General features: G+C 49.7%; 1 protein-coding gene across 17 annotated transcripts in view; it reads left to right on the top strand.

Moving 5' to 3' along the window:
- LOC144823305 (uncharacterized) overlaps window positions 1-24,390 on the top strand; it is a 559,034-nt gene that overhangs the window by 94,123 nt on the left and 440,521 nt on the right. For 16 of the 17 annotated variants that reach the window (XM_078681830.1, XM_078681741.1, XM_078681766.1 and 13 more), the window contains one exon: window positions 15,330-15,395. The exons of the other annotated variant lie outside the window; for it this stretch is intronic. In XM_078681830.1, the coding sequence (XP_078537956.1) occupies window positions 15,330-15,395 (66 nt within the window). The remainder of the gene's footprint in view (window positions 1-15,329; window positions 15,396-24,390) is intronic. 17 annotated transcript variants of the gene reach the window in all.

Here is a 24,390-nt window from a genome sequence, read left to right as displayed (position 1 = left end):
ATATACTTCAGTTTGCCCTTTCTTTGGCCCAGCAGGGTTTTGCTGTGGCGACTGTAAAGGGTTATTTATCGGCCTTGTCGGCTTTCCTTTGTTTGCCTGACCAGCCGTCATTATTTAAGTCACCTATTGTATTACGCTTTATAAAAGGTCTTTGTGAGATTTCTCAGATATAAAGAATCCAACCAGGGCCCAGTAAACACTGGATGTACATGTATTACTGTCACTGTTGTTTACAAAAGCTAATGCAATAATAGGCCTGTGGATCTACAGATCAATAGTGGCGAAGACATTTAGAAGCCACAGTTACACAAGGGGTTCTTCACTTTGTAGTTTTTATTTCTTTTTTTCATTGTTGATCGTTTACGAATTGCTGAAATGTCATATGTATGTTTGTGCATTGTTCTGAAATCTTAACTGCTGTATTGTCTGATTTTGTATGAGAGATATTGGTTTCAAGTATATTTTTTACTATTCAAAGAAAAATTCTTTGAAATTTTAATTGTCTTGTATTTTAAGTTGTTCAGATGTATGGTTTTTATTAAAAAAAAGATTGTAAACGACTTTATTTCTCCGTGGAAATTATTATGTATTCCCTATAGCAAAGTAAACTATAGGTTTCTGCCATTTAAATGTATAAGTGTATCTATATTGGTATGTGAAGTTAATTAACGCACTCCAGGGATTTCCCTCTGACTTGCTTTGTGAGAAGTTGGCCTGATATATGATGCTCACTAGTTCTAGTGATCACCTTGTATCAGTCCAAACAACCCTTATGGTGATTGGTTGTAAGTCAACCTTATAGACCAGCTATCCTAATGGTAGCATGGACAAAGCAGTCTTAGGCTAAACTCTTTTGGCATGTGAAGCCAGCTGTTTTACCACAATATAACCCGTTGAATACCAGATGAAAGAACACCACACAGGTTGTTATGAAAATAAACAGTATATTTATTAATAACAAACACCTCTGAACTCTTTATGAGATCAGAGGGCTAAGCACATGACAATCTCTTAGGAAAAATACGATAAGTTGCACGAAATTACAATGGTGCCCTAGGGGCACGACAAACCATATACTAAGTAAGTGGAATGTGAAAGTCGATAAAAGGAATGGAGCTGTCCAGAGGCTGTAGGATCGTTGGGACCACGCTACACTAACTCTAGGTAAGTAATAGAAGGCCCACGGAACGCGTGTGCAGAGTGTGAACTCACACGCGAGATGTGTAACAACGTCTATGGACAGTACAGTTCAGGTAAAAGGTAAGTACGGACAATCCTGACTAGTTAGGACTAAAACGACTGTGGAACTGGACACTACGAGAGTCAATCTACCCTTGAGCACCGAAATACTATTGTTACCTCACCCACGGGCTGCGGGTGCATAGGTGCAAAGTCGTGTCGGGTTCCGGCATTGAAGTCTATGGAGCCTGGAAGAAAAGATGCTGCAGGCGACCAGGAGGAAGATGTCCGGTGTGATCCAAGGGTGGATCAGAGATGCTGAAGACCTGAAAGCAGAGGGGACAATGTTCACAGTCACTGGCCAGTGACTGGAGTGGAACCAGGAAGGAACCAGATATCGTCGTCGCGATCAAGTGAAGAGTGGACGCTTGACTCTGCAGCCACGTGGACCAGGAGGTGTCTTGGACGACCAGGATGGAGGCATGAGCTGTCCCACGCAGGCTCTCGCTGTCGGCGGTGTTGGTTCCGGATTCGGCGTCAACAGGCCTTGGCAAAGGCAACCCACGCGGTGAGTGGAAAAGGCGTCTGGTGCGGACTAAGAGAGTCCGGGTTGCCCCTCTTTTGGACGGGAGCAAAGGTCAGTCTGGAGCAACCAGACCAGCAGTGAAGATTTCAAGGTTCGTCGTCTAGGAGGCCACTAGCCAGCCGGCAAGTGACCAGACAACGCGTCTAGCAGCAAACAAGCAGAAGTGCCCCACGCAGATCTCGTGGATGCTGGAGGGCTGATCTTCGGTGCAGGGGCTGCTCTGGGCTGGGGCTTCTCAATCCCCAAAGCACTTGGTCGAGTTTACCTCGGGAGTCGTGCTGGAAGCGAAGCGCAGTTTCTTTCAAGATGGCCGGTCCCACGTGTCTCGACGCACCCACGGATCTCAGCTGTGCTGCAGATGTGAGTTGAGATCGGAGAGGTCTGGGAATCCGGGTCACGTCGGGCTCTGAAGTCTGGATCCTCGAGAGAAGACGACAAAGTGAAGCCGCTGGACGCTTGATGGTGCCTGCAGTTGCAGGGTGGACACTCCTTGCCCACAAGGTAGATTTCTTCAGTCTTCTGTGGAGCAGAACGTCGAAGTCCAGAGTTTCTTCTTGTAGAGTAGTTCAGGATTAATCTAATTTGGAATGGGACCAGCTCCTACCTTTATCCTACTAAAGGGGGCTGCACTACTGACTAGGTCCCTCCCCTGGGTGGGCCCAGGAAGGGGGGTGGTTACACCCCCTATCCTTTGTCCGGTTTTCGTGCCAGAGCTAGGGCAGCAACTGGTTTGAGCCGGTGTATGCACAGGGCACTTTGTGTGCCCCAGGCATGTCTCATTCCTTTCAGGCCTCCCTACCTCAATACACAAAATCCTGTCTGGGGTGGTGCTAGCTCCTCCCAAGGCAGGAAACCCTTTGTCCAAGCCTCCCTCGCTGGAAGGACTCCCAGCAGCAGGAGGTCAGACTTGTGTCTGTGGTGGCAGCATCCATTTTGTGATGCCAAGGCTCGAGTTAACCTTAACCGGGGTTCACAGTTACATACATGTCGTGCCCCTCTAGAAGGGTGGAATGCTACCCCTGTCGCCAGAATTGGCGAGGGGGTAGTATTCCAATTCGTATGACACCTTACTCGACATGTTTTGATAATGCTATACCAGAGTTAGCATTTAACCGCGAGGTTGATAATGCACTTAAGAGTATATGGTATAGCGTTGTCATGGAACAGCTATTAGGACTTGGTTCCGCAAGCTGCAGACGGGCTCAGCTCATGCCAGAGCACCATCTCACATAATTACAAGCACTCTGCCTTCAGGATCGATAAGGCCTGCCATAGGAGTGACTGATAGGAATACATGTGTCCATTTTAGGGTTAGATATAGGTATACTATATCTATAGCAAAGGGTGATTACAACACCTTGCCCCAGCTGTCATGCAGCCAGTTGTGTCAGTTTTAGATGGCCAGCCAGGGGTGGCATAATACCCGCTTCAACCCCTGGTAGGCCCTGGGTACACCTATGCCCTGGATACCTAAGGTACACTGTACAGGGACTGATAAGGCGGCCCAGTACCAATTGGTAAATGCACCTAAAGTACATGGTTGTCAATTTAGAGAGAGAACAGCTAGGCTGTGGGTCTGATTAGCAGGCCCACAGCCAGAAAAGTCGTAAGCCAGTGAAGCAAAAAGCAAAAATCTGGGGTGACCATAGGATTGCAGACCCCACTCTCCTACATAACCCCCCCCCCAAACTTAGGGACATTAAACTAACCTTGACCAGATGAGTCTTCCTGTTCTAAGTGGAAATACCTGGAGAGACCATCTGCATTGCCATGGTCAGTCCCTGGTCTGTGCTACACTGTAAAGTCCATCCCCTGTAGGGAAATGGACCACCTAAGAAGTTTGGGGTTTTCACCCTTCATCTGATTTAGCCATAAGAGGGGCTTATGGTCGGTCTGAATCTTGAAGTGAGTTCCAAACAAGTATGGCCTCAACTTCTTCAGGGCCCAAACCACAGCAAAGGCCTCCCTCTCTATAGCTGACCAACGTTTCTCTCTAGGGGTCAGCCTTCTGCTTATAAAAGCAATGGGCTGGTCATGACCATCAATAGTCAGTTGAGATAGAACAGCTCCCACACCCAACTCAGATGCATCTGCTTGGACAATGAAGGTTTTGGAGTAGTCAGGACTCTGGAGAATAGGTGCAGTACACATGGCCTGCTTTAGGTCATCGAATGCCTTCTGACAGCTAACTGTCCACTGAACTTTCTTTGGCATTTTCTTGCTTGTCAAGTTATTAAGTGGTGTCACAATGGACCGATCATTTTTGACAAACTTCCTATAGTAACCAGACAGGCCCAAGAAAGCTCTGACCTGTGTCTGGGTGGTTGGAGGAGCCCAGTCCTTTATGGCCTGTATCTTGCTCTCCAAGGGTTGAACCTGGCCTCCACCCACAAGGTGGCCCAGGTACACAACCTGACTCTGCCCTATCTGGCACTTGGTGGCCTTGATAGTGAGGCCTGCCTTTTGCAGGGCCTCCAAAACTTTCCTCAGGTGGATCAGGTGATCCTCCCAGGTGGAGCTAAAGACAGCAATATCATCTAGATATGCTGCACAGACGTCATCCAACCCAGTGAGAACTTGATTCACCAACCTTTGAAAAGTGTCAGGTGCATTTTTCAAACCAAAGGGCATCACCACAAATTGGTAATGACCTCCTAGGGTAGAAAATGCTGTTTTGGCCTTGGCATCCTCAGCTAACCTGATCTGCCAATAACCAGCTGTTAGGTCAAATGTACTTAAGAAGTTGCAGAAGCCAACTTGTCTATCAGTTCATCTGCCCTAGGTATTGGATGGGCATCTGTCTTAGTGACAGCATTGAGACCCCTGTAGTCTACACAAAACCTCATCTCTCTCTTACCATCCTGGGTGTGAGGTTTTGGCACTAGAACTACAGGACTAGCCCAAGGGCTCTCTGAGGGTTCAGTGACTCCCAATTCCAATATCTTTTGAACTTCTTTCTTAATGCAGTCCCTGACGTGGTCAGGTTGCCTGTACATTTTACTCTTGACAGGCAGTCTGTCACCCACCAGTGTCCACCTCATGGGTGCACCAGTTTGTCTGACTGGGGGTCAGTGAGAACATTTGTCTAAAGGATTGAAGAACCTGTTTACAATCCTCTTGTTGATGTTCAGAGAGGCTATCAGAAAAGACTACACCATCTACTGACCCATCATCAGGGTTCTGAGTGAGCAGGTCTGGGAGAGGGTCACTCTCTTCCTCCAGCCCCTCATCTGTGGCCATGAGCAAGCCCATGTCCTCCCTGTTGACAAATGCCTTGAGCCTGTTTACATGAAGCACCCTGTGGGGGCTCCTGGGAGTTCCCATGTCCACCAGGTAGGTGACTTCTCCCTTTTGCTCAATGATGATATGGGGTCCAGACCACTTGTCTTGGAGAGCTGCTGGGGCCACTGGCTCCAACACCCACACCTTCTGTCCGGCATGATACACAGTTAGGACAGCCTTTTGGTCATGCCAAGCTTTTTGGAGTTCTTGGCTGGCCTCAAGGTTTTTGGATGCCTTCTCCATGTACTCTGCCATCCTGGAGCGGAGACCAAGTACATAGTCCACTATGTCAAGCTTAGGCTTTTTGAGAGGTAAATCCCATCCTTCCTTCACAAGACATAGGGGTCCTCTTACAGGACACCCAAACCGAAGCTCAAAAGGGCTGTAGCCAACCTCCTTCTGTGGGACATCTCTGTAAGCAAACAGGAGGCAGGGTAAAAGGATGTCCCATCTTCGCCTAAGCTTTTCAGGTAACCCTTTTATCATCCCTTTGAGGGTCTTGTTGAATCTCTCAACAAGCCCATTGCACTGTGGGTGATAGGGTGTGGTAAATTTGTATTTTACACCACACTCCTTCCACATTGCAGTCAAGTATCCTGACATGAAGTTTGCACCTCTGTCAGAGACAACCTCCTTAGGAAACCCCACTCTGGAGAAAACTCCAAGTAGGGCCCTGGCCGCAACAGGAGCTGTAGTGGTCCTAAGGGGAATAGCTTCTGGATACCTGGTGGCATGATCCACTACCACCAGTATAAATCTGTGCCCAGATGCTGTTGGGGGGTCCATTGGTCCAACAATGTCTATCCCCACTCTCTCAAAGGGTACCCCCACCACAGGTAGTGGTATAAGGGGGGGCTTTGTTGTGCCACCTGATTTGCCACTGGCTTGACAGGTGACACATGAGCGACAAAATTCTTTGGTGTCTTCAGACATATGAGGCCAGTGAAAGTGTGGGGCAAGCCTGTCCCAAGTCTTGTTCTGGCCTAAGTGACCTGCAAGGGGAATCTCATGGGCTAAGGTAAGAAGGAAACCTCTAAGAGACAAGGGGATGACCATCCTCCTGGTAGCACCAGGTTTGGGGTCTCTTGCCTCAGAGTATAGGAGTCCATCATCCCAATATACCTTATGGGCACCTGTAGCATTCCCTACAGCCTCAGCAGCAGCCTGCTGTCTGAGGGGTTCAAGGGAGGAACAGTCTAACTGTGCCTGTCTCAAGTCTGCCCTGTAAGGTCCCACTGTCCCAAGAAACTCAACCTGTTCAGGTTCAAGCTCTTCTAGCACAGTTCCTTCTGGGGTCTTTGGGACAGCCTCCTGGGAGGGCTGATCCTCAACCTGAGACAGGGGGGAAGGCTCAGCCTTACCCTTACTGCTCTTCCTCTTGGTTAGTGTCTGGTCCATTCTTCCAGGATCCAGCACTTGTTCAGCTGGGCATTTCTTGGCCTGTGACCTGGTCACAGCAAGGACATGTGAGGAGAGACCTAGCATTTCTACATGAGTCCTGTACTCCACATCTGACCACAGTGAGGATTCCAAATCATTGCCCAAAAGACAATCTACTGGGAGGTCTGAACTAACTACAACCCTTTTGAGGCCAGTTACCCCTCCCCAGGAGAAATTAACAACTGCCATACTGTGATTGGTCGTGACATTGCTAGCATTGGTCACTAGGTAATCTGAACCTAGCATGATCTGGTCAGGGTCCACAAATGTTGGTGTCACCATGGTGACACTGGCACATGTGTCCCTGAACGCCTGAGCCATTTTTCCATTGAATAAAGGCGTTTGCCTGTATTTGCCCAGAGTACTAGGACTTATAGTAGGGGTCATATCCATGTCCCCAGTACAAACAAGAACTGCCTGAGTAGGTATTCTGACTAAGTCAGAATCCACCTATGTTCCCAGGGTTAACCCAACTATAGCCTTGGGAGTTACACTACCACTACTAACTGTACTAGGGGGTGCAGGTGTCTTAGGGACAGTAGTGGTAGGAGTTTGGCCTTTCTTGGTGCACTCACTAAACCAGTGAGTCTTACTTTTACAGTATTGGCACCATGGTTTCTTAGGACCATCATTCTTCTTCTTTTGGGAAGTTTGGGACCCACCCTCCTTAGGTTGTTGGGGCCCTGTTGAAGACGTCTGGTCATTTTGCTTATTCTCATTACCCTTCTGGTCTGCTTTCTTCTGGCCACCACCCTGGTTCTGGTTCTGCTGCTTGACCCTTGTCCTGACCCATCTGTCTGCCTTCTTTCCCAATTCTTGGGGAGAGGTCAGATCTGAGTCAATCAAGTGCTGATGCAACAACTGGTTCTGACAATTATTTAAGATTTGCTCTCTCATAATTAGATTATACAATCCTGTGTAATCAGTAACTTTACTTCCCAGTAACCAGCCCTCCAGAGCCTTAGTGGAACAATCAACAAAGTCAGTCCAATCTTGAGCCTGAGTTTTCTGGGTGTTCCTGAACATCAACCTGTACTGTTCAGTTGTTACGCCAAACCCATCAATCAGTGCAGTTTTCAAGACCTGGTAATCATTAGCATCCTCATCTCTAACAGTGAGGAGCTTATCTCTACCTTTACCTTCAAATGAGAGCCACACTATAGCTGCCCACTGACTCTGGGGTACCTGCTGTACTTTGCAGGCTCTCTCCAAAGCAGTTATCGACTTGTGGATACCATCTCCTGTCTTATAGGAGGGCACTATTTTACTCAGGTGTCTATTATCAAAACTCCTGTCTTTATCCTTAGGGATATTGCTGCCACCAGTGGGTGCTAACCCACTCAATTGTTGCTGTCTAGCAAAGGCAAGTTTCTCCTTGGCAAGGGCAAGTTCTTCCCTTTGGATCCTCAGATTAACTTCCTTCATCTTTGCTTCATGCTCTCTCCTCTGAGGGGAAGTCATTCTCCTCTGAGCAGATGCATGAGAGTGCACAGATCTATTGGAGTCCCTAGAAGTAGATCTATCTCTCCTAACCCCAAAGTTAGGCCTGCTAATGGTCAGCACTGGGGGTCCCCCAGTTCCTTCCCAATGTAGGTCGAAGTTAGCCCATGTAAGTCTGCTGACTAAAGGTTGCCCATTGTCTGCCTCATCCCCAGATACATCCCCTTCTTCCCTATCTTCATTCTCTGCTTCAGGGAGGTTGGAGTCTGGATCACCAGGTGTACCTTCTAAAGGGGGGCATGCTCCCATCTGGATTACAGGGGCCTGCGGTAGCAGCCCTTCTGGCATCATATGTCTCTAAAGGACCTAACAGAAAAGGAGTGGTAGGGTTGGAACCCTGTTTCAATTTCCAGGAGGTACACAATTGTCTCATCTCCTGGAAACTGAGACCTGCATATCTGGAAAGGACCTGTGGGCGGTCACTAACCACTAGGGGAGTCTCTGAAGTCTCTCCATGGGTAGACATTCTTTCTAGTGAGGTGTAAGTGATGCACCTACCTACACTATGGTTTTTCCTACTGATGCCTTGCGAAGAGTTGTAGTCAGGGCGTGCTAGGCCCTTTCTACTACAACAGCTGGTTCAGTAGAGTATTTCTAAGCTTGTTATATGTACCTATAGTACCTTATGTGATCTTTCAAATGATATTTCAAGATTATATTTGGTAAAAACAACAGCAAGCTCAAATCCCAACCGCTGCACACCAATGTGAGAAGTTGGCCTGATATACAATGCTCACTAGTTCTAGTGATCACCTTGTATCAGTCCAAACAACCCTTATGGTGATTGGTTGTAAGTCAACCTTATAGACCACCTATCCTAATGGTAGCATGGACAAAGCAGTCTTAGGCTAAACTCTTTTGGCATGTGAAGCCAGCTGTTTTACCACAATATAACCCCTTGAATACCAGATGAAAGGACACCACACAGGTTGTTATGAAAATAAACAGTATATTTATTAATAACAAACACCTCTGAACTCTTTATGAGATCAGAGGGCTAAGCACTTGACAATCTCTTAGGAAAAATACGATAAGTTGCCCGAAATTACAATGGTGCCCTAGGGGCACGACAAACCATATACTAAGTAAGTGGAATGTGAAAGTCGATAAAAGGAATGGAGCTGTCCAGAGGCTTTAGGATCGTTGGAACCACGCTACACTAACTCTAGGTAAGTAATAGGAGGCCCACGGAACGCGTGTGCAGAGTGTGAACTCACACGCGAGATGCGTAACAACGTCTATGGACAGTACAGTTCAAGTAAAAGGTAAGTACGGATAATCCTGACTAGTTAGGACTAAAACGACTGTGGAACTGGACACTAGGAGAGTCAATCTACCCTTGAGCACCAAAATGCTCTTGTTACCTCACCCACGGGCTGCGGGTGCATAGGTGCAAAGTCGTGTCGGGTTCCGGCGTTGAAGTCTATGGAGCCTGGAAGAAAAGATGCTGCAGGCGACCAGGAGGAAGATGTCCGGTGTGATCCAAGGGTGGGTCAGAGATGCTGTAGACCTGAAAGCAGAGGGGACAATGTTCACAGTCACTAGCCAGTGACTGGAGTGGAACCAGGAAGGAACCAGATGTCGTCGTCGCGATCAAGTGAAGAGTGGACGCTTGACTCTGCAGCCACGTGGACCAGGAGGTGTCTTGGACGACCAGGATGGAGGCACGAGCTGTCCCACGCAGGATATCGCTGTCGGCGGTGTTGGTTCCGGATTCGGCGTCAACAGGCCATGGCAAAGGCAACCCACGCGGTGAGTGGAAAAGGCGTCTGGTGCGGACTAGGAGAGTCCGGGGTGCCCCTCTTTTGGAAGGGAGCAAAGGCCAGTCTGGAGCAACCAGACCCACAGTGAAGATTTCAAGGTTCATCGTCTAGGAGGCCACTAGCCAGCCGGCAATTGACCAGACAACGCGTCGAGCAGCAAACAAGCAGAAGGGCCCCACGAAGATCTCGTGGATGCTGGAGGGCTGATCTTCGGTGCAGGGGCTGCTCGGGGCTGGGGCTTCTCAATCCCCAAAGCACTTGGTCGAGTTTACCTCGGGAGTCGTGCTGGAAGCGAAGTGCAGTTTCTTTCAAGATGGCCGGTCCCACGTGTCTCGTCGCACCCATGGATCTCAGCTGTGCTGCAGATGTGAGTTGAGGTCGGAGAGGTCTGGGAATCCCGGTCTCGTCGGGCTCTGAAGTCTGGATCCTCGAGGGAAGACGACAAAGTGAAGCCGCTGGACGCTTGATGGTGCCTGCAGTTGCAGGGTGGACACTCTTTGCCCACAAGGGAGATTTCTTCAGTCTTCTGTGGAGGAGAACGTCGAAGTCCAGAGTTTCTTCTTGTAGACTAGTTCAGGATTAATCTAATTTGGAATGGGACCAGCTCCTACCTTTATCCTGCTAAAGGGGGCTGCACTACTGACTAGGTCCCTCCCCTGGGTGGGACCAGGAAGGGGGGTGGTTACACCCCCTATCCTTTGTCCGTTTTTCGCGCCAGAGCTGGGGCAGGAATGCCCCAGCAACTGGTTTGAACCGGTGTATGCACAGGGCATCTTGTGTGCCCCAGGCATGTCTCATTCCTTTCAGGCCTCCCTACCTCAATACAGAAAATCCTGTCTGGGGTGGTGCTAGCACCTCCCAAGACAGGAAACCCTTTGTCCAAGCCTCCCTCGCTGGAAGGATTCCCAGCAGCAGGAGGTCAGACTTGTGTCCGTGGTGGCAGCATCCATTTTGTGATGCCAAGGCTCGAGTTAACTTTAACCGGGGTTCACAGTTACATACATGTCGTGCCCCTCTAGAAGGGTGGAATGCTACCCCCGTTGCCAGAATTGGCGAGGGGGTAGTATTCCAATTCGTATGACACCTTACTCGACATGTTTTGATAATGCTATACCAGAGTTAGCATTTAACCGCGAGGTTGATAATGCACTTAAGAGTATATGGTATAGCGTTATCATAGAACAGCTATTAGGACTTGGTTCCGCAAGCTGCAGACGGGCTCAGCTCATGCCAGAGCACCATCTCACATAATTCCAAGCACTCTGCCTTCAGGATCGATAAGGCCTGCCATAGGAGTGACTGATAGGAATACATGTGTCCATTTTAGGGTTAGATATAGGTATACTTTATCTACACCACCTTGCCCCAGCTGTCATGCAGCCAGTTGTGTCAGTTTTATATGGCCAGCCAGGGGTGGCATAATACATGCTTCAACCCCTGGTAGGCCCTGGGTACACCTATGCCCTGGATACCTAAGGTACACTGTAGAGGGACTGATAAGGTGGCCCAGTACCAATTGGTAAATGCACCTAAAGTACATGGTTGTCAATTTAGAGAGAGAACAGCTAGACTGTGGGTCTGATTAGCAGGCCCACAGCCAGGGAAAGTCGTAAACCAGTGAAGCAAAAAGCAAAAATCTGGGGTGACCATAGGATTGCAGACCCCACTCTCCTACAGTCTTACCAACAATTTCCCTCCAACTCCATGTATTGTGCCTCAATGGGACTTGAATCTCATCTTGACCTACTTGATGGGTTCACCCTTTGAACCTTTACACAAGTGTCCCATGAGACTTCTGTCTTTTAAGACGGTCTTCCTTGTTGCAATTACCTCGGCAAGGAGGGTAAGTGAGCTTCAAGCTCTTAGTTCAAAACCCCCGTTCCTGACCATTCATGCTGAGAGAATGGTGCTTAGGACCAGGGCTACTATTCTGCCTAAGTTGGTAACTCCCTTCCATCTAGGGCAGTCCATTACCCTTCTTACCTTTTATCCTCCCCCTCACCCTTCCAAGGAGGAGGAGCGGCTTCACCGCCTAGACCCTAAGAGGGCGGTGAGTTTCTACCTCGATAGGATTAAAGACTATCGTGTGGACGACCAGCTTTTTGTTGGATTTGCTGGCGGTAAGAAGGGGAAAGCGGTGCACAAGTGCACGCTGTCGAGATGGATTATCCTGTGTATAAAGATTGAATGTTTTTTATAATGGATGTATTATATATTCATGCATATTGCATTGTTTTCACACTATGTGTGTTGGTCTGAATACTGTGTACTATGTATACTATTACTGTTTATGTCGGTCCGTCCGTGTGCCTCGGGGGCACGGAAAAAAAGGGCAGAACTGACGTCATCACGCCGATGAGGCCCTATTATGGATCCAGTGACGTCAGCGGGGTCGCGAGCGGAGTCGTACCCTTTGTGACGTTGTCCATGACCTCGCCGGCGTGGAGAGCTACAAAAGTTTCCAATTGGCTGCTGCGCAGGGGATATTCACAAGGTGAGTGTGAGAAGTTGGCCTGATATATGATGCTCACTAGTTCTAGTGATCACCCTATATCAGTCCAAACAACCCTTATGGTGATTGGTTGTAAGTCAACCTTATAGACCAGCTATCCTAATGGTAGCATGGACAGAGCAGTCTTAGGCTAAACTCTTTTGGCATGTGAAGCTAGCTGTTTTACCACATATAACCCCTTGAATACCAGATGAAAGGACACCACACAGGTTGTTATGAAAATAAACAATATATTTATTACAAACAAACACCTCTGAACTCTTTATGAGATCAGAGTGCTAAGCACATGACAAGACTCTTAAGAAAAATACAGTAAATCGCACAAGTTACAATGGTGCCCTAGGGGCACGGTAAACCATATACTAAGTAAATGGTATAAGGAAATCGATAGAGGAAATGGAGATGCCCAGAGGCTGTAGGATCGCTGGGACTACACTACCCTAACCTTAGGTAAGTAGCAGGAGGCCCACGGGACGCGTGTGCAGAGTGTGAACTCACACGCGAGATGCGGAACAAAGTCAATGGGCAGAACAAATTACGAAAAGGTAAGTAACAGACAGTTCCGACTAGTTAGGACTAAAACCTGGACACTAGGAGGGTCAATCTACCCTTGAGCACCGAAATGCTCTTGTTACCTCACCCACGGGCTGCGGGTGCATAGGTGTCAAAGTGTGTCGGGTTTCCGCGTCGAAGTCTATGGAGCCTGGAAGAAAGATGCTGCAGGCGACCAGGAGGAAGATGTCCGGTGCGATCCAAGGGTGGATCGAGGAAGAAGAGGACCTGAAAACAGAGGGGACAATGTTCAAAGTCACTAGCCAGTGACCGGTGTGGAACCAGGAAGGAACCAGGTGCTGTCTTTGCGATCAGGTGAAGAGTGGACGCTTTTCTCTGCAGCCACGTGGACCAGGAGGTGTCTTCGACGACCAGGATGGAGGCACGAGCTGTCCCACGCAGGCTCTTGCTGTCGGCGGTGTCGGATCCGGATTTGGAGTCAACAGGCCTTGGCAAAGGCAACCCACGCAGTGAGTGGAAACGGCGTCTGGTGCGGACCAGGAGGGTCCGGGGTGCTCCTCTTTTGGAAGGGAGCAAGGGCCAGTCTGGAGCAACCAGACCAGCAGTGTAGATTTTGTGGATCGTCGTCTAGGAGGCCACTAGCCAGCCGGCAAGTGACCAGACAACGCGTCGAGCAGCAATCAAGCAAAAGGGCCCCACGCAGATCTCGTGGATGCTGGAGGGCTGGTCTTCTGTGCAGGAGCTGCTCGGGGCTGGGGCTTCTCAATCCCCAAATCACTTACTCGAGGATGCCTCTGAAGTCGTGCTGGAAGCGAAGTGCAGTTTCTTCAAGATGGCCGGTCCAACGTGTCTCGTCGCACCCACGGGTCTCAGCTGTGCTGCAGATGTGCGTAGGGGTCGGAGAGGTCTGGGAACCCGGGTCTCCTCGGGCTCTGAGGTCTGGTTCCGGCAGGAAGGACGAAAAAGTGAACCGCTAGGATGCTTGATGGTGCCTGCAGTTGCAGGGTCGACACTCCTTGCCCACAAGGGAGATTTCTTCAGTCTTCTGTGGAGCAGAACGTCGAAGTCCAGAGTTTCTTCTTGTAAAGTTGTTCTGGATAATCTAATCTGGAATGGGACCAGCTCCTACCTTTATCCTGCTAAAGGGGGCTGCACTAGTGACTAGGTCCCTCCCATGGGTGGGACCAGGAAGGGGGGTGGTTACACCCCCTATCCTTTGTCCGGTTTCGCGCCAGAGCTGGGGCTGGAGTGCCCCAGCAACTGGTTTGAACCGGGGTATGCACAGGGACACCTTGTGTGCCCCAGGCATGTCTCATTCCTTTCAGGCCTCCCTACCTCAATACACAAAATCCTGTCTGGGGTGGTGCAAGCACCTCCCAAGGCAGGAAACCCTTTGTCCAGGCCTCCCTCGCTAGAAGGACTCCCAGCAGCAGGAGGTCAGGCTTGTGTCTGTGGTGGCAGCATCCATTTTGTGATGCTGAGGCTCTGCTTAACTTTAACCGGGGTTCACAGTTACATACATGTCGTGTCCCTCTAAAAGGGTGGAATGCTACCCCCGTCGCCAGAACTGGCGAGGGGGTAGTATTCCAATTCGTATGACACCTTACTTGACATGTTTTGATAATGCTGTGCCAAAGTTAGCAATAACCGCGAGGATTATAATGCACTTAAAAGTATATGGTATAGCGTTATCATGGAAACAGCTAAAGGACTTGGTTCCAAAAGCTGTAGACAGGCTCAGCTCATGCTAGAGCACCATATCACATAATTCCAAGCACTCTGCCTTCAGGATTGATAAGGCCTGCCATAGGAGTGACTTATAGGAGTATATGGGTCCATTTTGGGGTTAGATATAGGCATACTATATCTACAGCAAAGGGTGATTACAACACCTTGCCCCTGCTGTCTTAGCAGCCAGTTGTGTCAGTTTGGATGGCCAGCCAGGGGTGGCATAATACATGCTGCAGCCCTTGGTAGGCCCTGGGTACACCTATGCCCTGGGTACCTAAGGGACACTGTACAGGGGCTGATAAGGTGACCCAGCATCCAATTAGGTATGTACCTATGGTACATGGAGTCCATTTTACAGAGAGAGCAATTAGTCTGGGGTCCTGAATAGCAGGGCCCCAGGCCAACTAGGTCAAAAACCAGCTAAACACTAGGCAAAAAGTTGGGGGCAACCATAGTCAGATATCCACCTTGCTACAGTGAGGAATCCACAGGCAGATACTGTATCTACCAGAAAAAGCGTTACTGAAGGTAAGTAACTTGTTCGTTAGGTATATACTGTTACAATTTTTAGACTACTCATACACCTGTCCATTTACCATTACCTAAATGTATTTCTTATCGAGGTATTTCCATAGCTCTATTTCTTAGAATTATTTTCTAACTTGCACTAATGACTCCATCCCCAATGTAAGGAGGTAAGGGGCATTAGAAACCCAGTGACCACATCAGATAAACTTCAATGATTTGTGAAATCCAAATGCCAAATTACCCCACACACAATTTTATTTTGTTGTAAATGTTAGTTCTTTTTTGTTTCTTCCAGTTACCTACAACAAATGTTGCTGACCAGAAGCTGGATCCAACAATTGAGAAAAAATCACTTGAAGAGGTTAGTATATTCAGTCTGTTGATCCATGTTTGTGAAAAGCTGAAGAATATCCTGTTTGGCACTGATTTGCTCATGCTTACCATGCTAAGAGGGAACTAGAGATACCCTTTGCCCATTATCAATGAGAGACGAGGGCTTGGTTCCAAGGTTAGATTTTCCACACTCACGACCATCTTTGTTTTGCTGGGGCACACATTTCAGAGTCATTTAAGACTAAAGTCTTGTGCACAGACTTGGGTACTTAGTTTCTGTAGTAGGGGATCTCTGTGTATAGTCATAATATAGTGAATAGTCCCGCCCATGTGCGTGGACCCCGGAGCAGTCAAAAATAATCTCTTAAGTTGTCAAAACATGCAGAAATGCACAGACACTTAAGAGAGAATTTAGATAATGCAGCCTATATCCACAGGCTACACTGTCCAGTACTTCAACTAGAAATTCCACCAATCACCCACAAACAGCACAGCCTGCCCAGGTTTCTCCACAAAGAAAAACCTTGCCTTTAACAGCAAAACCCTCTGGAATGATAGAGAGGAAGAAGTGGACAGACAAGCCCCATAGGCTGCCATTATGTGGCTCAGAACAGGATACTGTGCCTTTAAGAGAACTTTCCAGAAGTCTCACAGTATCCCAGAATGCACTGCAGGTCCCTTTTACTTTCAGTTCTTTTTTCCGGCTCCTGCTAGCAGGATCCTGGAGCATTGAGCTCTCCCTTTCTAAGGGTTTATTTGGTGATTTTTCCCTTTTTCAAGTGTTTGAGTGTTTTCATTTGAAGTACTTGGTGCTCTCTTCCTTGTGTGTGTTTCTGAACACCCTTTTATTTGTCAAAATGCCTGCTTTGTTTGACAAATACCCAGAGTGTTCGAGGAAGAAGGCCAAGTCGGACCCAAACGAGGTGTGCATCATCTGCCTTCCCTCATCTCATGTCCCAGAGGAGTGTGACATTTGCCAGGGCTTCTCCAGCAGGACCCTGAGAGATAGGATGAAGATCAGGCTCCAAGGCCTGGAAGACAGAAGACTGAAGGCACAAGGTAGGTCTGGGCAGACTTCCTCTGCCCATGCTGAGGCCTTTGGGGGGGCTTCCCAGGGGCAGGAAGACAAACAAACGTCCCTATTCTCCGTCGGCGTCGATTGCATCGACGACGGCGTCGAGAGGGATGACTGCAGCCTGTTCCCCGTCTCCCTAGGGCTCTGGGTCGAAGCCGCGTCGGCGCTCGGCGTCGAGGGAACTGAATAGACCACCGTCGAGATCTCCGGTGACGATTTCATCGTCGTCGTCGTCGAGTGATCGACGTCGAGAGGTGGCCCGGCGTCGGCGCTCGCCGTCGAGGCGACACCGCCGTTCGCCGTCGGCGAAGAGGAGGAGGTCGTCGTCAAGGGGATCCTTGACATCGAGGATGACGTCGAAGTCTTGCAGGCGTTCGGCGTCGAGGAGACGCTCGTCGTCGTGGCGTAGACGGTCGCCGTCAAGGCGAAGGCGTTCGCCTTCGAGGAGGAGGCGTTCGCCGTCAAGAAGGAGGCGTTCGAGGGACCGACGGTCGCCGTCGGGGCGACGTTCTTCGACGCCAAAGAGGCGCAGAAGGAGTTCTGGCGCCAGGGGTCATTCTAGCCAGCGGCATGTGCCAATAGGGGACTCTCCATCGCCTAGGAAGAAGGGAAAGTCACCGGGCTCGGTGTACTCTGAGGTGTATACGCCTCCTAAGCCGAGGTCGACCCCACCACCTCCTCCCTTGCCCAAGGAACCTCCACCGCAGACTCCCCCCGCCTCCGCTTCCACCTCAGCCTCAGCCTCAGCCTCAGCCTCAGCCTCAGCCTCATCCTCATCCTCATCCTCAGCCTCAACCTCAGCCTCAGCCTCTTCCTCGGCTTCCACCTGGCGGACCGCCTCCGGTTCCTCCAAGGACAGCTTCACTGCCACGGTACCCGACTCCACCTAAGGGGACCCCTCAGCCGAGGCCCCCAGTCAGGCCAAGGTCGACTACTCCTGTGAGGCCTGTGGAGCGTCCGAAGCCAAGGAGAGGGAGATCGCGGAGTCGTCACAGGTCATCCACGAGATCAAGACGACGCCACAGGAGGCGCATATCACAGTCCCACACGGACTCTTCTGGGACCAGGGACTACTCACCGACTGTGTCGGAATCCCCTGGGACGAGGGTGTCGCCCGTAGACGACATCGTCACATTCCAGGATGTTCTGCTGAGGGGTGCAGCTAAGTTGGGCATCACAGTGACGGTGCCTACGCCCACGACGTCCGTGATCTTCGAGACGCTCCACAAAAAGCACCTGTCTCGGCCATTGCTGCCTTTAGTACCAGGATTGGTAGAGCCCGCCGGGAAGTTGTTTCTCACTCCCGCGGTGACGAAGGCTGCTCCCTCCAGGCTCCTGAAGAAGTACTGGGCCCCGGATTCTGACCCGGCTTTCCTTCGGATGGATCCGACACTGGACTCTGTCATAGTGACGGTGGCTGGGAAGCAGCATGCCACCGCTCAGTCCTCTACGGTACCTCCTGATAAGGAGAGCCGCTGGATGGACTCGGCAGGCAGAAAGGTCTGTGGGACGGCATCTACTGCGATGAAGGCAGCTAGTGCCACGGCTTTGCTAGGGCGATATGATCGAGCTCTATGGGAGTCCCTCCAACAATTCGCTGAGCTCCTTCCTCAAGAGAAGAAAGAGGATTTTCAGGAGATTCTGAAGGAGGGTATGCTGGTGTCGAACCAACTCATCAGCGTGGCGGCTGATGTGTCTCTTCTGGCGGCACATGGGTACTGTCAACCAAAGACGCCACGCTTGGCTTCGCCTTACATCGCTCAAGCCAGAGGCTCAGCAGCAGGTGGCCAATCTGCCTTTCTCGGGGGAGACCCTGTTTGGCAAGCATGCGGATGACGAGATGGCCCGCATGAAGGCGGAGGCCGAGACCCTGACGGCTGTCGGGTTGGAGAAGCCCAAGGAGAAGAAGACCTACTGCCCATTCCAGAGACGGTTTGGTCGCAGGGCAGAGGGCGTGGGCAGTCTTCAGGACAGCAGCAACAACAGCAGCAGCATTTCCGAAGGCCCTTCCAGAAGCGCCAGAAGGGCAGGGGCGGCCAGCAGTCCGCAGCAGCGAACAAAGGCCCTGCTGGGTCTCGACCCTGAGAGGTTACTTCCCCTACATCCGTTACCAGCTCCGGTGGGGGGAAGCGTTCAATTTTTTCTGGCAGAGTGAAGAAAAATTACTCAGGACAAGTGGGTGCTGAATATTGTTTGCAACGGATACAGTCTTCGGTTCACCAGCCCGCCTCCAGCAATTCCTCCGGTCAGCTCGCGGTTTCAGCTGCGCGAGCTCCAGGTGGAGGCCGATATCTTGTTAAGGAAAATGGCGATAGAAGACGTACCTCTGTCTCAAAGGGGAAGAGGTCTGTACTCCCGGTTCTTTCTGGTTTGCAAGAAGGACAAGAACGAGTTCAGGCCCATTCTGGATTTGCGACAAGCAAACAAGTGGATTCGCAGAGAGAAGTTTCGCATGCTGTCGTTGCATCAGATTTATCCTCAGCTGCAACAGGGAGACTGGGTCTGCGCTATAGACCTACAGGATGCGTACTTCCATGTGCCCATTGCACACAAACACAGGAAGTTCCTGTGATTCCAAGTCGGCGCCAATCATTATCAGTACACAGTACTGCCATTCGGGCTGAAGTCCGCGCCCAGAACATTCTCGAAGTGCATGGCAGTGGTAGCTGCACACCTGAGGAAGAACAAGGTGTTTGTCTACCCGTACCTGGACGATTGGTTGATCAAGGCCTCCTCCTTCTCGGAAGCTCAAGCGCACTTCCAGAAGACGTGCGTTCTCTTGAAAAGCTGGGGTTGCACATCAACATGTCCAAGTCTGTCCCGACTCCGGTCCAGTGCATACAGTACTTGGGAGCCTCCATCAATACGCTGTCAGCAAGCGTGTCTCCTCCGGAGGAGAGACGATTATCACTCCTTGGGAAGGCTCAGGCTCTTATGACCGCTCCATCTACAACAGTGAGGACGGTGTCTTCTCTACTGGGGTCGATGGCCTCTTGTATCTTCCTCACGCTACACGCGCGGCTGCACATGAGACCATTGCAGGAGTGCTTGGAGGATCAGTGGGATCAGAGGAAAGGATCTTGGGACGACAAGATACAACTGTCTCTGCATGCTCTTCAGTCTCTGAAGTGGTGGTGTTCAGCGGAGAATCTCCTCAGAGGGGTTCCCCTCCACAAGGACATTCCCACACAGACTATCGTGACGGATGCGTCTCTCCACGGCTGGGGGGCGCACTCCGGAGACTTACAGATACAAGGAACGTGGTCCTCGACGGAGTCCACTTATCACATCAATTTCCTGGAACTCAGAGCTGTTCACTTGGCACTGAAGGCCTTTAATCCGTCCTTCCAGACCAACTCTCTGCTGGTACAGACGGACAATACGACTACGATGTAGTACCTCAACAAGCAGGGGGGCTCGAGATCGCACACTCTGTCGCAGGAGGCCCAGGCGATCTGGCACTGGCTTCTAGCCAGAGGACTGACGATAACAGCTACCCATCTGCCAGGTGTGCAGAATGTTCAGGCCGACGCACTGAGCAGACTGATTCAGATAAACCACGAATGGGTCATAAACAACGAAGTACTAGGAGAAGTCTTCGCAAGGTGGGGGACTCCAGACGTAGATCTGTTCGCCATCGCCGAAAACAGCAAATGCCGGGACTTCGCCTCCAGGTACTACCAGCCGGGGACACTGGGGAATGCGTTATGGATCAACTGGTCGAACAGCTTTCTGTACGCTTTTCCACCCATTCCCCTGATTCCGGCTGTGCTCATCAAGCTGTCCCAGTCCAGGGCGCGGATGATCCTGATTGCCCCGGAATGGCCCAGGCAGTGGTGGTTCACGGACCTGCTTCACCGGTTTCTCCTTCCTCACATACGGCTGCCGTGCTGGCCGGACCTTCTCACAAAGTTCGGGGGGCAGATAGTGCACCTCAACTTCTCATCTTTGAGTTTGGCGGCATGGCTCCTGAGATAGTGCAATATGGCCATTTGAATCTACCAGAAGATTGTATGGACATACTGAAGGAGGCTAAGAGACCTTCCACCAGGACTTCCTATGCTTACAAGTGGAAGAGATTTTGCATCTGGTACAAGTCCAAGAACTATGACCCAACGACGTGTAAGGAAGATGATATCCTTCCGTATGTTCTACATTTGGCGCAGTCTGGCCTTAATGTCCATTCCATTAAGGTTCATCTCGCTGCGCTGACTGCCTACAGGAAATGCCCTTCATAGACTTCCTTCTTCCAGATCCCTGTGATCAAAGATTTTTTGGAAGGCTTGAAGAAAGTGTTCCCTCCTGTCCGGCTTCCTTCACCTTCATGGGAATTGAACGTGGTGCTGTCCAGATTGATGAAGGAGCCTTTTGAACCTATTCATAAGGCTTCGTTGCAGCACCTATCCTGGAAGGCGGCGTTCCTCGTGCCCATTACATCGGCCCGCAAGGTGAGTGAAATTCAGGCGTTGTGTTGCCAAGAACCTTATACTGTATTTCATGCTGCTAAGGTTGTTATGCGTACTCACCCTAAATTTCTTCCAAAGGTTATATCTGATTTCCATGTTAACCAGACCATAACTTTACCTACGTTTTTTCAGAACCCTTCATCTCCAGCGGAAAGGTCCCTGCATTCCCTGAATGTTAGGAGGGTGTTGAAATTTTATCTGGATAAAACCAAAGATATTCGTAGGTCAGACCAATTGTTTATCAATTATGGAGCTGTCAGGACTGGTCTTGCTACCTCAAAGCAGTCCATCTCGAGGTGGATTGTGTCCTGTATACAATTGTGTTACCAAAAGGCTAATAAGACCTTAGGGGGTACACCTAAGGCTCATTCCATCAGGGGCAAAGCTGCCACGACTGCTTTGCTGCGTAATGTTCCAATTGCAGAAATCTGCAAGGCGGCCACTTGGAAGTCGGTCCATACCTTTGCTAAGCATTACTGTCTGGACACTGATGCCAAGGCAGATGCTCAGGTTGGGCAGGCTTCGCTGCGAAATCTGTTTGCACAGTAGTGGTGTTATTTCTTTTTTCTCCACCGCCGCTTTGGTGTGGGGATGGGCTTGCCATTCTATTCACTAGATTATGACTATACACAGAGATCCCCTACTACAGAAGGAGTAGTTTCTGTCCTGTAACTCCAGTTCTGTAGTAGGGTTATCTCTGTTATAGTCATAAGCGCCCGCCCTCCTCCCCGGTGGTTAGAGATATTCATGTAAGGAATGCTACAGGTCTGGCATGTTACGCCTTCAGAAAGAACTGAAAGTAAAAGGGACCTGCAGTGCATTCTGGGATACTGTGAGACTTCTGGAAAGTTCTCTTAAAGGCACAGTATCCTGTTCTGAGCCACATAATGGCAGCCTATGGGGCTTGTCTGTCCACTTCTTCCTCTCTATCAATCCAGAGGGTTTTGCTGTTAAAGGCAAGGTTTTTCTCTGTGGAGTAACCTGGGCAGGCTGTGCTGTTTGTGGTTGATTGGTGGAATTTCTAGTTGAAGTACAGGACAGTGTAGCCTGTGGATATAGGCTGCATTATCTGTCTTTAAATTCTCTCTTAAGTGTCTGTGCAGTTCTGCATGTTTTGACAACTTAAGAGATTATTTTTGATTGCTCCCGGGTCCACGCACATGGGCGGGACTATTCACTAGATTATTACCATAACAGAGATACCCCTACTACAGAACTGGAGTTACAGGACAGAAACTACTCCATCTGTTCCCGGCTATTCCCTTCACACATACACCCCTCTGTTGTTTGATTTAGGCAGCCCTTATTAATTCTTTATGACTCTTGCTCCTTTAGTCAAGTCCACTCCTCAGACATGAAGTACCATCTCTCCTAGGCCCTTTTTCGTCTTTTCCATGATGCAGCCTTTTGAACACATTCACTTCCTCGTATATATAAATCAGCACTGCCATTGATCTGTGATTCTTGAATATGTATTTGCTGTTGCAAAAACCCAGTTTAAAATATTTTGCCATAGTATATTTACGATTGCACATTATGGGTGATGAGTTAATAGTGGTGTTCAGTTTGTTTACTGGGACTCCTCAAACTCATTTAGAGATTCATGAAAAATGACCTACACAACTACAAATTAGTGACAAAATGCCCACCCAAGGTATCCAAGGTATGAACATATTCATAGCTTAGAATGGGGAGTTCCATGGAGAGGTTGTGTTTCTGCAAGTTTCTCTGACATTTAAAAGTGTTTAATGTCGGGCTCACCCTGAAAGGCACATCCACTAAAGGGCACTCACTCTTCTTATTCCTGCTTACAGTGTGGTACCACAGAACCCATTTTGGAGATGATACTTTCTCCTAGCAGAACTCAGTCATGGTCTTGCGAAACTGCAGCCTAGTCGGGTGTGTTCCACTGGGGAGGTAGTCCGTTGACCTGCCTCAGTCACTTACCTGACGCTAGGCGATGGAGACTGACTACCACCCTCTGCAGGGTGCTGGAAGGTGGTGTGTAGGCATGCCTGGACAGCTGGAAACCAGAGCTGTGTGCTGTGGAGTGTGGCTGGGGCACGCCCGCAACAACCGCTCGGGCCAGTGGAGCTGCCTCTTTGTGAATTCCTGCGGGCTACAAGCCTACTTCCTGGGACCTGAGTAAGCCTAGCAGCAGTGAGATATTGGCGTCTGTCATGGGGGTGGAGTGGCACAGCAAGGTGAGAGGCTGACTGTCCGGGTTTGGGTGCTTCCGTGGCTACCGTAGTCTTGTGGCCGCAGCTGGGGTGCACAGGGGCTGCTGTGGCATGCTGACTCGCTGCAAGGTGTGCGGACCACTGTGTGATCACCTGCCTCAACACTGGGGACTTGGATCGAGTAAACTGTCCCGTGGCACTGCTGGCAGTACCGGCGCTTATAGGTGAGCCATCCCTGCGCCACTACAGTAACACTAGCACTGTGGAACATTCTGTGGCCTAGAGTTTATACCCTAATATCACTCTATAGATTGTTTGGATTCTCCACCATCATGTTCAACTGTAATTTAACACAGTAGGCCCCTTGAGATCTGGGTTTGTACCCCTCATTATTCCCCTGGCAAATCTTGCACCGCAGGACTTGCTCCGGGACTCTGACTTCTCGCAGAGGTGCTGATCCATTTACTTACCAGCCCGCAGCATAGCAAGTGGATAAAATTGATCATCAGCAGTCAATGACCAGTTTTTGAAGAGAAAAAAAAACAAAAGCAAAAAGTGATGATGAGGATGGCTCCTCTCTCCTAAGGGTGAGGGGGGCACCAACATAGGCTCCCCAGATATCTGTACATTGCTCCTAAATATGCAAAGTAGCCTGCAGGCAACAGATAAAAAAATATATACACTTATATCGCGAGCTGTCTTCATGCAGCACCACCTGGACAGAGCTGGTGAACTTATAAATGGCGCAGAACTTGACATATCTGAATTGGGGCATGGCCCTGCTGCATACTTCAAAATGCATCAATGCCTTGAAAAACGTCTTGATGGAAGTACTAATCCTTAAACATAACACACACCAAACAAAGATCTCGAGCCATGGTCACTCCACAATGATTTGCACATTGTGGGGCTCCCGCATTCTATGACTGTTGGACTGATGGAACTGTTTGTAGGAAAGATGCTCCACATTCTTGTTTGGCACAGGCAACCTATGATCTATGTCCCTAGTTGTAAGGGTGCTTCGATCCCTGGGTGTTTGCCCTCCTCCAGCAGCACCATCTAGACCTATCATAGCGCTTGTGCTAAATTATAGGGTCTGGCACGCTATTTTTCAGCTGTCAATTGCTGTTCAAAAGTCATAGCAGACCTTCCTCACATCCTTATATGCCAGGGACATAATACTGTAAAAGGTTTATCCTGTGGACAACCAAAACCCTGTTCTAAGAGAGATAATTAAACCTGGACAATTCTTTGGACTTCAAATTAACTGGGATAAGTCCATGATCGTCCACTGACGTGCAC

The sequence above is a fragment of the Lissotriton helveticus genome, chromosome 1_1, assembly GCF_964261635.1.
Source record: "Lissotriton helveticus chromosome 1_1, aLisHel1.1, whole genome shotgun sequence".
Lineage (NCBI taxonomy): Eukaryota > Metazoa > Chordata > Amphibia > Caudata > Salamandridae > Lissotriton > Lissotriton helveticus.
The sequence above is the reverse complement of the archived record's forward strand: the minus strand, read 5'-3'. Positions and strand labels throughout refer to the sequence as shown.